Source organism: Diachasmimorpha longicaudata, chromosome 17 (assembly GCF_034640455.1).
Source record: "Diachasmimorpha longicaudata isolate KC_UGA_2023 chromosome 17, iyDiaLong2, whole genome shotgun sequence".
In the NCBI taxonomy this organism is placed as follows: Eukaryota; Metazoa; Arthropoda; class Insecta; order Hymenoptera; family Braconidae; genus Diachasmimorpha; species Diachasmimorpha longicaudata.
This window is the reverse complement of record NC_087241.1, coordinates 3,166,660-3,182,999: the sequence shown is the minus strand read 5'-3', so window position 1 is coordinate 3,182,999 and position 16,340 is coordinate 3,166,660. Positions and strand designations below refer to the sequence as shown.

Sequence of the window (16,340 nt, the reverse complement as noted above, 5' to 3'; positions counted from 1 at the left end):
GTGGAGATGGCGCAATACACAAATTACCCAGTCGACAATCAGATGTCACTGAAGTAGCTCTACTGTGCTGCCTCCACCGTTATCAGCAGAGGAGTATACCACCAGCTGATAAACAATTTTTCAATGAATTACCATTCAGTATGAAAACATGACTATTTCCAATAAATTATTACCTCTCAAATAATTAGCAGGCTACATTCAGATTCAATTGTTCATAAATTATATGGAAATACTTGTCTGGGGAAATATTACTATTTGAAGTTATCTAGGGACCCTACACGTCTGTCGAGTGGGTCTAGTGTCCCCTTCACCGAAGGAAACAGCTGACATCCTAACCTCAATCGGTTACGTATAAAAAACAAGACAAGAATGTTATTCCTCTCAAATTCAACAATCACAGTTTACTAGAATCAATCGTGCAGGTTGGAAGCTCCAAGATGGGTAACCACTTGGTAGGAATCGCTCCTAGTCAGATATTTCCTGTCGAGCACTACTTGACAGATCACAGCGATCTCCAGTTTGACATAAAGTGAGTAAATATTTTTATTTTGGGAAGAACTCTTTATTGCAGTGAAATCTCGACAATTTCTCTTTTTATTCCCAGTTATTATTTATTTTTCTCCTAATGTTCTTTTGAGACGTATGTTCAATTTCATTAATAATGTGGTAATTATCGACTTGTTAATTTTCTCTTCCACTTTTCCAAGTCTTGGAAGCACGAGATTCTTCAAAGTGGCACGTGCTAGGAGTCAGGAGGGCCTGATCGTTGTGAAAGTCTTCGTCATTCACGATCCAACACTACCGCTGTCAACGTACAAGGACAAACTGGAGGAGATAAGATCAAAATTGGCGTCTGCTGTCAACTGCTTACCCTTTCAACGAACTATAGTTGGTACCTATTTACCAACTACTTTAACAGTAATGTGACAGGTGTGAATTAACTGGTGTAATTTACTTCTCCACAGCTCACTGACAAAGCTGGATTTATCATGAGAGAATATGTTAAATACTCACTGTATGACAGGATCAGCACGAGACCCTTCTTGTCTACCATCGAGAAAAAATGGATTACATTTCAAGTTCTTTATGCTCTTCATCAAGCACACAAGGTAGACACTTTGTGATAGTCTTAATTGAAGATAAATTAGTTATGAATTTTTCTCAAGCAAATAAATCAGTAATATTCATCAGGAAGTCTTGCTTTCATTTCTGAAAGCTCTCTCAGGGTCTGAATCATCCAGTACAGTTAACAATAATACCATCAAATTTATTGAAAAGACAAAATTAATAAGTTCAATGGAATTGACAGTTTGGCGTCTGCCACGGAGATATAAAACTCGAAAATATAATGATCACCAGTTGGAATTGGGTTCTGCTGACCGACTTTGCGAGCTTCAAACCTACGTATTTACCTGAGGACAACCCTGCCGATTTCTCTTACTTCTTCGACACATCCAGAAGAAGGTAAATCACCCAACATAAAATATGATAAAAATTATCCAATTGATCTATAACAGGTTAGCCTTTCCTCTTGAAGTGTTCAACAGACAGTTCCGTTCAGGTCATAAAAAGATTTGTAAAGAAAAGTCTTGACACGATTTTATCTTTCAGAACATGCTATATCGCCCCAGAACGTTTTCTGAAGACCCTATCCTCGGAGCTGAGCAGTACCCTCCTCCTCCCCGAGCACGAGTTGAAAACAGGTGATTTGCATCCAACGATGGACATTTTCTCAGCGGGTTGTGCCCTGACGGAGCTGTACAATGAGGGTCACCCGCCCTTCGACTTCTCCCAGTTGCTGGCCTACAGAAACAGCGAGTACTCTGCCACCAAGCATTTGGACAAAATTGAGGATCCAGGAATTCGTGAATTGCTGGCATCAATGCTGGAGAAAAGTCCAAGTAATCGTAAAAGTGCAGAGATATATCTGTCCCAAGCGCGAGGAAAGATATTTCCCGAGTACTTCTACTCCTTCCTCCAATCCTACATGCTGATATTCTCCGCAGCACCGATTCTCTCCCCAGACGAGAAGATCAACCGTCTGAAGAAGGACATCGGCAACATCATAAGCATAATCCTGAAGACTGAAGAGGAAACAGAACTGCAACGAGACACGAGCGATGAATCAGTGAAAGTCTCTGACCAGAAGAGACCTGGGGACGTGCAGTTGAGTCGTGAGGGTTCAACCAGCCACAGCGAGGAGAACACGATGATCGAGGACGACAGTGATCAGAGTCTGGAGAAGACTGAACCCACGACAGAGGTGAATCCCAACGAGTCCTCAAGCAACGAAGCCTCAGACAATACCAAGGCCACCCCGAACGGTCTAAAATCGTCAGAAAAATTAGAGGGACTTATTCTGATCACTCAGTTGGTGACTTCCTGCATCCGAGGCCTTCACCACTCCCAGTCGAAGCTCCAGAGTCTGGAGATTCTCTTGGAGCTTGCGGAGAACACCTCCGACGAAACAATTCTCGATCGAATTCTCCCTTACATATTCCACCTCGTTCACGATCCTGCTCCTCGTGTACGTGTCTCAGCAATTCACACCCTGACAAAATGCCTATACCTGGTGAAGACAATTCCCCCGAGTGATGTCAACATCTTCCCCGAGTACATTCTTCCGGGCTTGTCCCACGTAACCCAGGACGAGGCTGTTATAGTGCGTGCAGCGTATGCTGAGAACATCGCCCATCTGGCCCACATTGCCCTGCGATACCTGGAGAACGCACATCTGACGAATGTGGGGAACAAGGAGGGACCGAAGCCAAATTATGACAGTGAACTCCAGACACTTCACGAGATGGTGCAGCAGTCGGTGTCAATGCTCCTGACAGACTCCTCGAATCTTGTTAAGCAGACGTTGATGGAGAATGGTATCAACAAATTATGTGTTTTCTTCGGCAAACAGAAAGCAAACGACGTACTTCTGAGCCACGTGATAACGTTTCTGAATGACAAAGAGGACAAGCAGCTCCGAGGATCGTTCTTTGAGTGTATCGTCGGTGTGGCTGCGTATGTGGGCTGGCACAGTAGTCCCATTCTGATGCCCCTGCTCCAACAGGGCTTGACTGATCCCGAGGAGTTTGTCACGAAGAAGGCGATAAATGCAATGGCAACGCTGACAGAGTTGGGTTTGCTCCACAAATCTGCTCTCTATCAGCTGCTGTCCGAGACAGTTGTCTTCCTGGTTCATCCTAATTTGTGGATAAGACATGCAACTGTTGGATTCATCTCAGCAGCAGCCAGAACCCTCAATCTCGTCGACGTACAGTGCAAGGTGCAGGTAATGATCCAGCCGTATCTCAAGTACTCGTTGATTCAGATTGAGAAGGAGGTGCTGCTGCTGGAGGCGCTGGTAACACCGATTCCCCGGGTGGTCTTCGATTCGGTGATAAAGTACAGCGACATTGACGAGCTGATGCGAGCCTTCGAGGAGAGAAAAGCAGCTAGATCCAAAGCGATAACAGGAAGTGTACCTCAGTACAGTGACACCAGCACATCCTTGAGGAATTTATTTCGCAGATTGAACTCCGAATCGATGACTGAAACCGTTGAGGATCAGTTGCTGGCCATGAAGCAGCACTTGATAAAGATAAATAAGTACAGATTGTCGGGTGACACAAAGCAGAGTGCAATTAAATCAGCAAATGATGGTAAATTGGAGCTCAGCACGATGAAGGAAACAGTTCGTCATCACATTGTTGTGCTCTACCCAGATAGCAAGACCGACATTGGTATGACGTACAAAAAATTCGATAAACGATCGTCCGAGAGCTCTCACTACTCCATGAATCAAGAGTGGAGGACAATGTTTGCTGCCAATGACACCAATCAAACGAGCCTCAAGATCACTGACATGAGTAACAGTGGCTCCAGTCCCAGTCCAATACACTCGGGGGACATTCATCTATCGCCCCAGCAGTCTAGTCTAGCTGACATCAACAGCATGAACGATCACTCCCTTCATGAACGTTCCTACATCCAGTACAGGTGTGCCCCCTGTAGACTGGAGCTTCGTAAATTGACGTACAGAAAGCAGGATCAGCATGGAGCTGCATTGAGGGCCCAACACTGGGCGGACAACATGACCTGGCAGGCTGGAACTAGACTTCTGCCAAGTGGATGGACACCCCGGGGAGTATCAGTGGCGTATCTCCACGAGCACAGGGCTGCTGTCAATCGTCTTGTCTCCATTCCTGATTCAGGATTGTTCGCCAGTTCTGCTGCTGATGGCTGTGTGAGAATTTGGGATGCCAGTAAAATGGAGGGAAGGAACATCGCCAATCGATCGAGACAGACTTATGTGCACAGGGGAGGACCTCTTGTTGGACTCGCTGTCTGTGAGCAGGGACAGTCCCTGGCGAGTTCTGCCAGTCAGTCGGGCTCGGTTTTCGTTCTCAGGGTGGAGCCCAGCTCTAGTAAAATGACGATTATCAATTCCAAACAGCTGGATCTTCAGGAAGAGGGATGTGCTGTTGATCTACAGTACCTCGATTCTGGATCACAATCTGTCCTGATTTATGCTAGTCTGTATGGATCGCTGGTTGGATGGGATCTGAGGTGTCCAGGAATCGCCTGGAAACTTGAGAATGACTTGAAGCACGGGGTTATCACGTCATTTTGTGTTAATAATCATCAGCAGTGGCTGGCACTTGGTACGAGCTCGGGGGTACACATCTGTTGGGATCTCCGGTTCCAATTGCCTATCAGCAGTATTAGACATCCCATTGGGGCAAGAGTCAGGAAAGTCATCACTCATCCTACGGAACAGTCGTGGATAATTTCTGCTGTGCAGGGGAATAATGAGATCTCCATGTGGAATCTTGAGACTGGATTCAGACAGACTGTTCTCTGGGCCTCGGGAGCACCTCCTCTCAGTCATTCACAGGAGGGACACAGCGTCTGCTCGATGTATGCTGGGACTGTTGACAGGTCTGGATTTCTACTCGCTGGGGGAACTGATATGAAGTTGAGGTTTTGGGATCTCAATACTCCAAATGAATCACGTGTAGCACTACCGGCTACTGGTGATGTTATCACGTCGAATTCACTGGTTTATGAGCAAAGGCTGATTGATGGAACGAATGTCGTGCAGGAAGTGCTGGCTAGTGGAGGGCCTATTGGGGGAGACAGGGCTGGAAGGGTCAGGGTAGCTGAGGAAGGGGCTGTACCACCTCTTGAGGCGCCCATCTCTGGGCATCATGACACTATATCGGCTGTTGCTATGTCCAATACTTGCATTTTAACTGGCAGCACTGATGGACTGATTCAAGTGTGGAAGTGATTTTAGACTTTTTGGTTTTAAGGGCCGCACTTGCCCTCTAATAAAAATTTAATGGAAAAATATAGCCAATTCGTTGGAAAATTCTGATGGATTTGGAATAACTAGATTTTTCGGTTAATTTTTTCCATTCACTGGCCGAATAATTTGTTTTTATTGAGATATTTCTGTTAAATCGAGATCTAAATACTTTATCTAACGGTAATCGAGTCGAATCAAATCATTTCTGAGGTCCAGTCACATTTATTCATCATCAGGAGGGAAAATTTATATTTTTTTAACCGAAAATGGTCTTAAGTCCAGAGTTTTTTGTTTTTATTGTTTTATCTATTCTCATAACTGAATTAAATTTTAGAGAAATAGTATTTTCATGAGGCAAATTAATACTTGTTTTAGATAGAATTATCTCGATAAAACCGATTGTCTCTCGGAGTGTCTCTATACTTTTATAAATTCATGTCGAAGGACAATATATATCTTAAGGAAATAAATTATTTTTATACGTATAAAGGAAAAAATGGCAAAACGAGCACTAGAAACAATGTTTGAGTGAACGACATGTAACGTGTGTTTTGTTGAATGAACTTATGTAATTGCCGAGCACAGAACAAGTGCGTTCTATCATAGAACGTCATTGATCGTGTTTGTTGATACTGAAATACGATATAATATACGTACCGAAAATAATATCGCTGTACATACGAACGCTTTAAGTATTTTTTTCATCGTCCTTTTCTTATTTATAATAAAAAATTTATTTTAAAATTATGAGATTTGTTGGAGTCTTTTGAGGATGCGTCCAGGTGAACCGGGAATTATTTCACAGATAAATATAGCCAACATTATATTCAAATTTCAAAATATCAATTATCTTATGTTTCCGTAAGAAATTTGTATTTTTGATACCTACAAATCAGTCTAGATAATCATCCGGCGATTTATAATGATTAATTAATTACATATTTGAATAAAAACAATTTTTGTCGATCCAGTCATTTGGATCTTAGGGAACCCCCTCAGGGGGTTTCCATTCTGATAACCCGAACGTCATAACAAATAAAAATAACGTAAACAAAATCTTGCTATATGTACACACTAAATTTTCCATATTCGGAACTCGTTTTTGAACAAATATGAGTGTTTTTTCTTCACAATTGTGAGCTGAAATCCTCGTTATTGCGAGATGTGATGAAGACATTCGTCCAGATAGAGTTAATAAGTACAAGGTGGTGACGCTGGATATGGCACTTGTCCTGGAAATGCATATCCATTGGGATTTATCGTTTTGCAAATCTCTTTCCACCGTTCCTTCCCATTCTTTCCTTGACGATGTCGTCTTGGCTCGACCCTGCGTTGCACTGGATATGGATTGAATATCCCCTCCAGCCATGGAGCACTCCAGACACAGGTGAACAACAGGAACAAAATAATGATCTTCATTTTTTCAGAATTTTTTTTATTGATTGAGTTGAGTAGATTAGCTCCAGCAGTCCTCACTCTCACGGTGATTAATCAATCAGTTGATGTGATAAATATTTTCGTTGGCGATCCAGTGATCTGGCTCTCAGGGAATCCCCATCAGGACATTCTTAATTCTGCTGACGAACTGAATGAAAAAAAAAGAGACATTCGAAAATTACAATCAGAAGGTGTCATTAGTAAAAATGAACTGCATTGAAAGGTACGTTTACAAGGTACAAAAAAATTTCTATGTCAAAAGCAGGAGTTATTGACTATTGAAAACGAACGTTCCATTTTGCCCCACTCTCCCCTAAATAAACCCTTTGTTTATAAATGTCTCTCTGCACAGTCGAGCAATGTTAATACGTACATGTTAAACTCTCATTTGGCACCAATATCTCCACAAACTTTCACGATCTTTATTTTCGAAAAAAAAAAAACGTTTGGATCAGTCGTCCTGGCAATTCTGACTCTGAATACCGAGATGCATCATATCTCTGTGTCTTTTATAGCGTCGCTGTCACGTCGGCGGGACAGAAGGCCAGCGCCGAATAAAGAAGAGGAAAATGATGCTGAAGCCGGAATAAAATTTCATAGCTGGGAAAAACAATCCATTTTATTCCTGCATATTAATTCACAAATCATGAATTGCAAATGGAAACAAGTTATTCTGAGTATTTACATTTTTCAACGTGCACGCGACATGAATGAAGCTGCATATTTGTTCTATTACCCTTTGTTACCGAACTGACGATGTCATCGTCTTTGTAAAAATTCGAACTATTGCTTTTTCCATCGATTTTAGAGAAAATTCTAGAATTTTCTATCTCAATTAAATCCTATTGTGGTCAGTAACTAGTACGAACCAGTCAAATTAGGTCAGGGTGAAGAATATCAACTAACGTTTTAGATTAGAGATCACCGAGGCCAAGGGCTCTTATCACATGCCACTGTAAACTTCCGAATCTATTCAATAATCTCCCCCAATAATTCCATCGTCGATACACTTAAAGCTCATTCTTTGTCCATAATTGTACATAATTTGTACATAATTAAGGATTTTATATAACTGAAGCTTATCTGTTATCCAACTAATGTACACGTTAATTAATTTCCAAAAAAAATATTGTAAAAGAAAATAAAAAAATTGAATGAAACGTTTTCTTGAATAGAAATGTTATTTATCTGAGTGCCCACCTCTACCAGATCCTCTTCTGAATGATATAAAAAACGCACGCGAGGAAGAAGGCGAATGCCAGTGCCAGGAGAGCTTTGTCTGTCACTTCTCGTCTCCCATACTTCCCCAAGAGCTTTCCTGACTGAACTATTGCTTGCTGTTGGTGTTCCAATTCTTCTCTCGTACCGGTAACTTTATCTGACGATGTTACTGGAACGAAAAAAAATAAAAATGAATATCTGGACGAAAAACCACAGAATAATTCAGTAGCGAAGTAAAACGAGACAAGTTGACTGATTTCTATGTCGAGTTTTCACCAAAAAATAGTTGAATTTTCAATAGAAATCCAGTAAACCTTCCTTTTTCCCTCCTAAAATGTCTTTGTGCGTAATGCCACGTGAGATCTACTTGTCGATAATTGTTATACTAACGGAGAGTGTCAAGGGTATCTGCACTCCGCTGATTGGTCTCTGCAAGTGTTCGCGAAATACTTAAAAGTCTATCGGTAGCCTTGTTAGCAGTATCAGCGAAGCCCTGTCGATCTCGTCTCTTTCTCAGCAGCATCTCTTGCTCCTCTGACGTTGATAACAACTCCTCCTTGGCCATTTTATCAATGACGCAGGCACCAACGATCGTGGCCTTCTTGAATGCTGCCAGTGCCATCGATAATTGACTTTTTCTGTTATCAACTTCTAATAATAATTCGGCCTTCCGTTTAGCATTTATTTCAGTCTCTGCTAGTGTTGATAAACTGTCAATGCTACATCGTAATTTTGCTATTCGTGATCTGCCTTCTGCGTTCAATTCGTTCAGAAGCTCTAGGGGTCCTGTACATTGTTGAATGTCCTGGAAAATTCAGGGATGTTCAGTGGGTTTTCGATCAGATCAGTCTTTATTCATTATAATTTTTGTAATGACTCTCTGATTGAATGAATCACTTTTTGATAGACAAAAAAGCACAAATAAGGAGAACTCTGCAAAATTACGGTCAATACATTCATCATTGTTTGATCAACAGGAAATATTTAGGAATTTCATTAAAAATTCAACTAGATTGAGGAAATGATCTCAATGCATTGAGGTTAGGTGACTGACAAGTGACTGTAAAACAATTTTATAATTACTTGTATTGAGGCAGCCACTTCCAGATGATTTTTGACAATTTCATGACGAATAAGGGCAATGGCAGGGTCTGCTGTATCCATTTTCACGTCCTTTATTTATTATTTATTTAAATGAAAGGGATACTTCAACTACATCGTCCGGTACTGTCTCCCAACAAGTCTGGCACTGCATATGGTGACTTTTGCTGTATGAGCCACGTATTCATTTTATTTTTTTTAGATGGGGACTGTACAATACGAAATGTGTGGACTGGAATGAAATTCAATGCATAATTTATAATTTAGGGGCAATAATCTCCTCCCTCATTCTACTATAGATAGATTTATATGGTCCTAAGCTTCGGATAATTCCCTACGGAGGGCTACCAGCATCGAAAATGTGGTCGAGTTATCCCATTTAGACCTTATCCATTCCTGGGGCGATAGTAGTTCCATGAACGGTCGCCCTTTGCTATGGAGCTGTCAGCCAACGCCGCCATGTTTGGATTATGGCCGCCATTTTTGATTAATTGATTTAAGATCACATTACAAGAATTTTCATTGCATAACTACGAAATTTTGTCAGAAAAACTCCAAAATGAAATGAAAGTAGAAAAACGTGAAATTCTGCAGAAATAATGTGTCTAGAATCTTTCCAAAGAATTCACTGATTTTTTCGTACCAGAAAATTCATTAAAAAATGAGGTGATAACTAATTAATCCAATTAACGTAACACATTGTCTTTACTTCCAATGATAACTATCTACACAACAGAATATTGTATATCGAGGAGTACATTCAATTATTACAATACAAGACCATCGAAGTCGTGAGCCTCCGTTACATAAATGAAGTCAAGAGATTATCATCTCAATAAATAGACATGGAAATGACAGGAAAAATGAAACTCTGGTGAAGACTGACTGTTCACTTTTCCACCCTCATCCCTCCAAACGTCGAAGCGATTAAATGTCGACGCTGATTTCGGAAAAAACAAGCTATTTAAATAATCACGATTGTCCTACGTTTATTTCTTTTTTTTTTCTCTTTCTGAAAAGATGATGCACACGAGGAGCTCTTTAACGGAGACAATGGATGACAGCGTTGGTAAATTCACTTGTGGAGCTCTGGCCACCCAAATCTTTGGTGAGAATCTTTCCATCGTTGAGGACACGATTCAGTGCATCGCGAATTTGGCCAGCATAACGTTTCATGTTTATGTGGTTTAGAAGTTTAACACCACAAAGGATCATGGCTGTTGGGTTGGCCACGTTCTTTCCCACAGCTTCGGAGTATGTGTGCCTCGCACCCTGGATAATTGAAGAGATCATTTCAATGTCAATTGTCTGAATTAAAAAATATATTTGATGGGTTAAAATTAATAATTTCTTACGGGCTCGAACACAACGCATTCAGCACTGTAACTTGCTCCAGCTACAACTCCAGCACCACCGACTAGACCCGAAGCAATGTTATCAACAATATTTCCGTATAAATTAGGGGTGACCATGACATCAAACTGATGAGGATTAGATACGATTTGCATGGTGCAATTGTCAACAATCATCGTTTCGAAATGAATTCTGAAATTACGAAACCAAAATTAATTAAAACTTCCTGATATTTTGTACGAATATTACATTTTTCATTGAAAATATTCAATCATTAAAGAAAGAAGCTTTTAATGAATGAAAAAATCAATTAACTGACTCATCAAGCAATTTCTCACGTAAAAAATTGTAAACTATTCCGTTGTCGTATTAAAAAATAAATAAAGAACAATTTTGTCCCAATAAAATTCTGATCATCACCTGGGATAAAGTTTTGCAATTTCTTGACAGGATTTCAGGAAGAGTCCATCTCCCAACTTCATGATATTAGCTTTATGCACACAGGTGACCTTCTTCCGATTATTCCTGACAGCATAATCAAACGCAAATTTAGCAATTCGCTGTGATTTCGTAGCAGTCACAATTTTCAGGCACTCGACGACACCAGGCACAGACTCGTGTTCAAGTGCTGAGTACTCCCCCTCCGTCTGTTCACGGATGATGACACAATCGACGTTAGAATGACGAGATTTAACACCAGGTAATGACTTAACGTGCACCACGTTCGAGTACAGATCCAGACTTTTTCGAAGTTTCATGTTCAATGTCTCGAGCTCTCCAGTGTGGGAGTGATCTGGAGTGGCCAAAATACCCTGGACGTGGAGAGAAATATTGGAGAATAATGAATTGTCAAAACAACAAGTCAATTCCCTTGACAATTGTTGGACGTTAGAATTAGTCTAGTTGTCTTTGAAAAATTTAATTTGAAAAAAATCATAGAAAATAAGGAAGAATTACTTTCGAGGATTTCTACGATTAAATTCCTTACAAATGTCATCAAACTTTTAATTACGATTATGAAGATGTCGATAGTATTTGACAAATGTTGCAAGTCGTGGTGAACTGCAAGTGCTTCAAGAAAGAATTGAAATTTATCTGGTGGACGTTTTGACTTTTACCGAATATTTTTAACTTCTCGATCAATAAATAAATGGGATATCGTACCTTAAGGCAAACACGATTTCTCGCAATACTGTTGGAAACTTGTTCGAGTGGTGCACTCAACGTTGGATTAACTTCGGACAAGAAATAAGGCTCGAATTCAACCGGAACACTGGCAGCTTTGAACACTTGTTGGACGGAAACAACGAGCTCCGGTCCAACACCATCTCCAGGGATGAGGGTACATTTGGTCTTGCCCTCTTGCTCGACAACCTGCAGTCAATGGCATTATTGAATAAATAGAATCAGTGGAATGTGACATAATACAACTGCTCGATGGAAACCCTCGAGGTTGTCCAAGGGCCTTACAGTCTCTGGCTGGTGAAGAACTGCTGATGCGCTCAAATTTCTCACTACACCTTTCTGGGCTGTCTGTCGGAGAGAAATAACATTGCATAAATACTTTCATCCAAAACAGGAGCTTCAACAGCACATGTGGATTTTTCACAGTCAATACTAGGAAACTAGGGAAGTTTATGGGGGAAATTTATTGGAGATTCTCACCTGATTTAGGGCCCTGCAGGCATTTCTCATTAGCAGTGCCATTATACTGATTGGGCTCGGTTCAATTTACACTTTTTTTTAGAATTGGGAGAGAAATGGCCCCCCCCTGAAGATGAGCACTGAGCAGTTGCCTCGAGGAACGTTCACGACACAGTTGATGTCGCAACAATCACTGAAATGTTCGGGTTTTATCGGAAGCTCTCGTCGAGTCTTGATTTTTAAATTGAAGGGAGTATTAAACGACAAAAAGCTCACCACTCTCTTCTCGAAAGTTTTTATTTCACCGATGAAAATCCAAAATCAATGCCAAACATAAGTTTATTTAAATAAAAACACTTCGACTGGAGTTGTTTTCAATTAACATTTCAATATTGTCAATAAAAATTAATTTAAAAGCTTAAAAATACTAGTTTTATTGGAGAACGAATGTTTTGAAGTTAGGAAACATATAAAAATTACTGAGATATGAGTCTGGCATCCAGCATTTGCAAATAATTTATGTTTCTGGGTTAGAAAACTGTTGTTCACTTCTGACTTACTCCCGTCTTATTCCGGTATGTAGATAGCCAACAGATAATTATTTTCTCCACAATGAGCTTAAGGGATCGTTTGTACTCGGTTTGCACCCGTTTGAACTGAGGGCAAAGTGTTGGGTTAATTCCTGATTTATTTGTAAATAAATAATTAAAAATTCCATATAAGTAATGACCTCTGTATGCTACACTCAGTGAGAGACGCCAGTGGATATCGCGGTCGCGGGGTTGATTGTCTGGCTTTAAAATAAATACATCTGTCCACCCATTAATTATGAAGTAACCAATTTTTCGATAGGATGGGAAACACATTGAAAAATAAATTTTACGCATTTTTAATAATTCATTTTGTGAATAATAAAGTGAGAGAAGTCTTCAATTCATGTGTATTGATTAAAATATATAATTGACTTGACAGAATTACATATTACTATGAAGTTATAAAATTGTGTAGAAAAATAAAAAACGACGGCACGATATGTTAATGCATGCATATTTACACCAGATGAATGCAGGCTCAATTTTTCGGATTAATATGATTGTGGGCAGGTAAACAATGAACAATTTAAGGAAAGTTTTTCGTCATCGGCAGATCCTCTATCGAAGGGTTTAGAAGGGCTATTTTTTCGGTGCGTGATGACCTAAACACCAGCACTATAAATTTAAAAACTAACATAATCATATAGAATATAAAGGTATGTCCTAGACAACCCATCATCCAATTCCGTTCCCTAAAATAATTTTACGTATTTGAAAGAACAACTAGGTTGATCCCTGATGATTGATGATATTTATTGTTGATTCAGTTCAGTTTGTCGATTCTCTAGGACCCAGGAGTGGCTCATTATACCGTCCAACGACAGGCGATTCTCAGAATTAACGACCAGTAACTGAAAATAAAAACATTATAATTAAATTTATGAATATTTTATAGAAGTGAAATTGTTTTTTTTTCACAATTCTGAAGGTTTATTGTCATCTAGGATCTCTAAGATCTCCAACTGTACACTAATCAGTGTGAAGTCAAGTACTCACCGCTGAAATTAGAGCTCGTGCACCAGCACTGACCCAATTTGGAAATGTATATTGGGCCCTCATAATTCTCTTGTACGTATCATCATACCGTTCTGCCATAAATGGAGGTTTCCCAGTTAAACATTCGTAGCAAAGTACACCGACACCCCATAAATCAACAGTATGATCGTGAGACTGTCCGGAGACCATTTCTGGGGGTAAATAATCTAGGGTTCCACAGAGAGTGTCTCGTCGTGATGAGGGTGCGTGAACTGACCAACCGAAATCTGCTATTTTCAGTTCACCTCGTAAGCCCAGTAATAAATTTTCTGGCTTGATGTCACGATGGATGACCTTCTTGCTGTGACAGTACTTCAGAGCATCAGCTAGTTGATACATGTAGGTCGCTGTTCGAGATTCATCGAAACGACCATTGGGTGCAGCTTTCAAAGCCTTGTAGAGCTCTCCTTTAGGCGCATACTCCAGGATCAAATAGACTCGTTTCGCGTCATGAAAGTAACCGTACATTCTTAAAATATTAGGGTGCCTCAAGTGCGTTTGAATTTCAATTTCTCTTCGTACTTGATGCTGCACATTGGCCTCTTCAATTTGATTTTTGAAAAGTACTTTCATAGCCACAATAAATTTCGACTTCTTCTCCCTCGATAAATAAACATTTCCAAATTTTCCTCTTCCCAATGGTTTTCCAATTTCAAAGTCAGATAAAACCCACTTCTTTCCCTCATCACTGGACGATTTTTCCGAAGTATTTTTATTTTCACATTGTGGTCCCTCACGCCGAGATGTTCCAGTCATCTGGGAGTCAGGACAGGCCTGGGATATGTCAGTGTTTGACAACGGTACCGCCCCATTCATCTGATCAGTCTTCTTACTCGGCTCACTGCCGACGTATTGTGTATTCTCTTTATCCTTAATCGAATGGACGTAATCTTTTGACTCAGGTGCATTTGTTTTTGCTATTCTCAAATGCTTTGACATTTTTGTCTGCAATTCAGTGTCTGTGTGAATCGGTAGTGACTGCAAAGGGAAATTGGTTCCCTTTCCTTTCAGCATGATCAAGGCAGGGATCTCTCTGTGAATTTAATAACATTAAAATTAATTACAATTATGAGGTTATCTTCATTAGGCCGTTGATTCCCAGAACGTATTACAACCCCCTCCCCCCTCCGGCCCCTAATTTACAAGATTTCAGCTATGAAGTGGTAAAATGAGATAAGTTGATACATTTGACTGGAGTTTTTGCGCAATATCTCGGAATCTGAGGGAGATAACGTAATTTGTGATAAGACATTTATTGTAGAACTCAATTCGCTTCATAGAAAAGGTTATGATGAAAATTTTTGTATCCTCCTTAGATTTTGAGATATTTATCAGAAACTGATCAATAGTCAGAAGTGACTTATCGCCCTTTACCACTTCACTACTGATTTTTTTTTTTTTTTGAAGAATTGTTAGTCTATTTTTCGTTTATTTTGCAGATATTTACAGAATATTAATCCCGATGGTCAGAGGATTATTCGTGAAGTCAGAGAAAAGATTATGTGAGGTTAACTCTTCATTCCCCTCTAACTAGTATATTGTGACGATGAAATAAATTTTCTCCAAATTATCGAACGATTGTAAGCTCACTTCTAAATTAAATAATTGATAATTAACACCATAATCATGCAAATATTATTCAATTTTGTATATTACCTATTAGACTGCAGTAAGTAGTTTTGTCAACCACTATTTAGACACGATGATGTTATGGAATTGGGGACGAACGTCGCTCATTGATGGAATCCTCGTTATCTCGGATTTGCAAGTCGTTTTTTTTAAGTATTTTATGTTGTAAACGACATTACGCTCTTTAAAAAAGTGTTTCACGTATGCATAACCGTATATAACTGATGACAACGAACAAATTCAAAATATCAGTCGTAACGGACGTCTGGTGTGGACTGGAGTGGGAAGTCGGCAATGTAGGGGCCGAGCATTACCGCCTGTTGTAATGATTGAATAGCAATTTATTCATGAGATGGCGTCAGTTGGTCCTTTCGGGGACCGGGTAATTTACCACACATTTGAATTAGACATGTAAATGTCACATGACAAAATGTTCTTGACAATTATCATTTCCGCCTCCCGAGTGGGAATCATCAGACTTTAATCGTAATTTTTATTTATGTGCATTGTGGACGAGGACTTCTCCAATTTTTCGATGCAAGAATATTTAATAGTTAATTATGAGTGGTGATAATTGTATTAATTATTCGTGTGGAAATATTCTGTAATTTCAAGGAAGAATAGATATTACTATCTATTCCCAAGGGAATTCGTGTGTTGAATTTTTTAGAATACGAATTCTTACCGCGGACTTCTTCAATTATGCAGTAAAAAAAATTAATTAGTCATCAAGATTATTGATAATTCAATTATTTTTTGCTTGAGAAGTTCTCTGATATCTAGTGAAGAACGGAAATTACTGATCTTTTTCGTAACTCCGAAGCGGAATGAGATTATAAAAAATTCCCAGAATTGTCGCGTAATTTTTACTGGAAAATTTCTTTCCTTATGGACTTCTCGAGAACCGCTTGACTCGAAAAAAAAATCATTTAACCACGCGATTGTCTACCTCTGACATTCAGAATCTTTGAAATGAAGTCGAATGATGCCACTAGACTAGATTACCCGAAGCACCGTTCTCC

At 39.7% G+C, this 16,340-nt stretch overlaps 4 protein-coding genes across 6 annotated transcripts; 1 reads left to right on the top strand and 3 right to left on the bottom strand.

Moving 5' to 3' along the window:
• Positions 1 to 123: 123 nt before the first annotated feature.
• On the top strand, positions 124 to 6,052 carry Vps15 (Vacuolar protein sorting 15). 2 transcript variants are annotated; one of them, XM_064136516.1, is made up of 5 exons: positions 124 to 529; positions 708 to 888; positions 966 to 1,109; positions 1,310 to 1,464; positions 1,612 to 6,052. In XM_064136516.1, the coding sequence occupies exons 1-5, from the start codon at positions 438 to 440 to the stop codon at positions 5,285 to 5,287; spliced, it is 4,248 nt and encodes a 1,415-aa protein (XP_063992586.1). In that variant the 5' UTR covers positions 124 to 437; the 3' UTR covers positions 5,288 to 6,052. The 2 variants fall into 2 exon arrangements, with proteins under 2 accessions (XP_063992586.1, XP_063992587.1); XM_064136517.1 differs by lacking the exon at positions 124 to 529 and having other exon boundaries at positions 751 to 892.
• Positions 6,053 to 6,151: 99 nt separating this feature from the next.
• On the bottom strand, positions 6,152 to 9,392 carry LOC135170580 (vesicle transport protein SEC20). Of its 2 annotated transcripts, XR_010300398.1 has the most exons (5): positions 9,047 to 9,392; positions 8,354 to 8,768; positions 7,943 to 8,132; positions 7,116 to 7,342; positions 6,152 to 6,890 (listed from the first exon to the last, which is right to left on the bottom strand). XR_010300398.1 is itself a non-coding variant. In XM_064136548.1 (4 exons), the coding sequence occupies exons 1-3, from the start codon at positions 9,125 to 9,127 to the stop codon at positions 7,945 to 7,947; spliced, it is 684 nt and encodes a 227-aa protein (XP_063992618.1). In that variant the 5' UTR covers positions 9,128 to 9,390; the 3' UTR covers positions 6,152 to 6,890; positions 7,943 to 7,944. The 2 variants fall into 2 exon arrangements, 1 of the variants encoding a protein (XP_063992618.1); XM_064136548.1 differs by lacking the exon at positions 7,116 to 7,342 and having other exon boundaries at positions 9,047 to 9,390.
• A 353-nt stretch (positions 9,393 to 9,745) lies between these two features.
• On the bottom strand, positions 9,746 to 12,243 carry LOC135170573 (isocitrate dehydrogenase [NAD] subunit beta, mitochondrial). Its single transcript, XM_064136537.1, has 6 exons — positions 12,083 to 12,243; positions 11,888 to 11,950; positions 11,582 to 11,791; positions 10,838 to 11,229; positions 10,420 to 10,609; positions 9,746 to 10,336 (listed from the first exon to the last, which is right to left on the bottom strand). The coding sequence occupies exons 1-6, from the start codon at positions 12,122 to 12,124 to the stop codon at positions 10,106 to 10,108; spliced, it is 1,128 nt and encodes a 375-aa protein (XP_063992607.1). The 5' UTR covers positions 12,125 to 12,243; the 3' UTR covers positions 9,746 to 10,105.
• Positions 12,244 to 12,983: 740 nt separating this feature from the next.
• LOC135170572 (aurora kinase B-like) lies at positions 12,984 to 15,534 on the bottom strand. The gene is made up of 3 exons (XM_064136536.1): positions 15,346 to 15,534; positions 13,651 to 14,722; positions 12,984 to 13,505 (listed from the first exon to the last, which is right to left on the bottom strand). Exons 2-3 carry the CDS (start codon positions 14,701 to 14,703, stop codon positions 13,407 to 13,409), a joined length of 1,152 nt encoding a protein of 383 aa, XP_063992606.1. The 5' UTR covers positions 14,704 to 14,722; positions 15,346 to 15,534; the 3' UTR covers positions 12,984 to 13,406.
• Between the last annotated feature and the right edge of the window lie 806 nt (positions 15,535 to 16,340).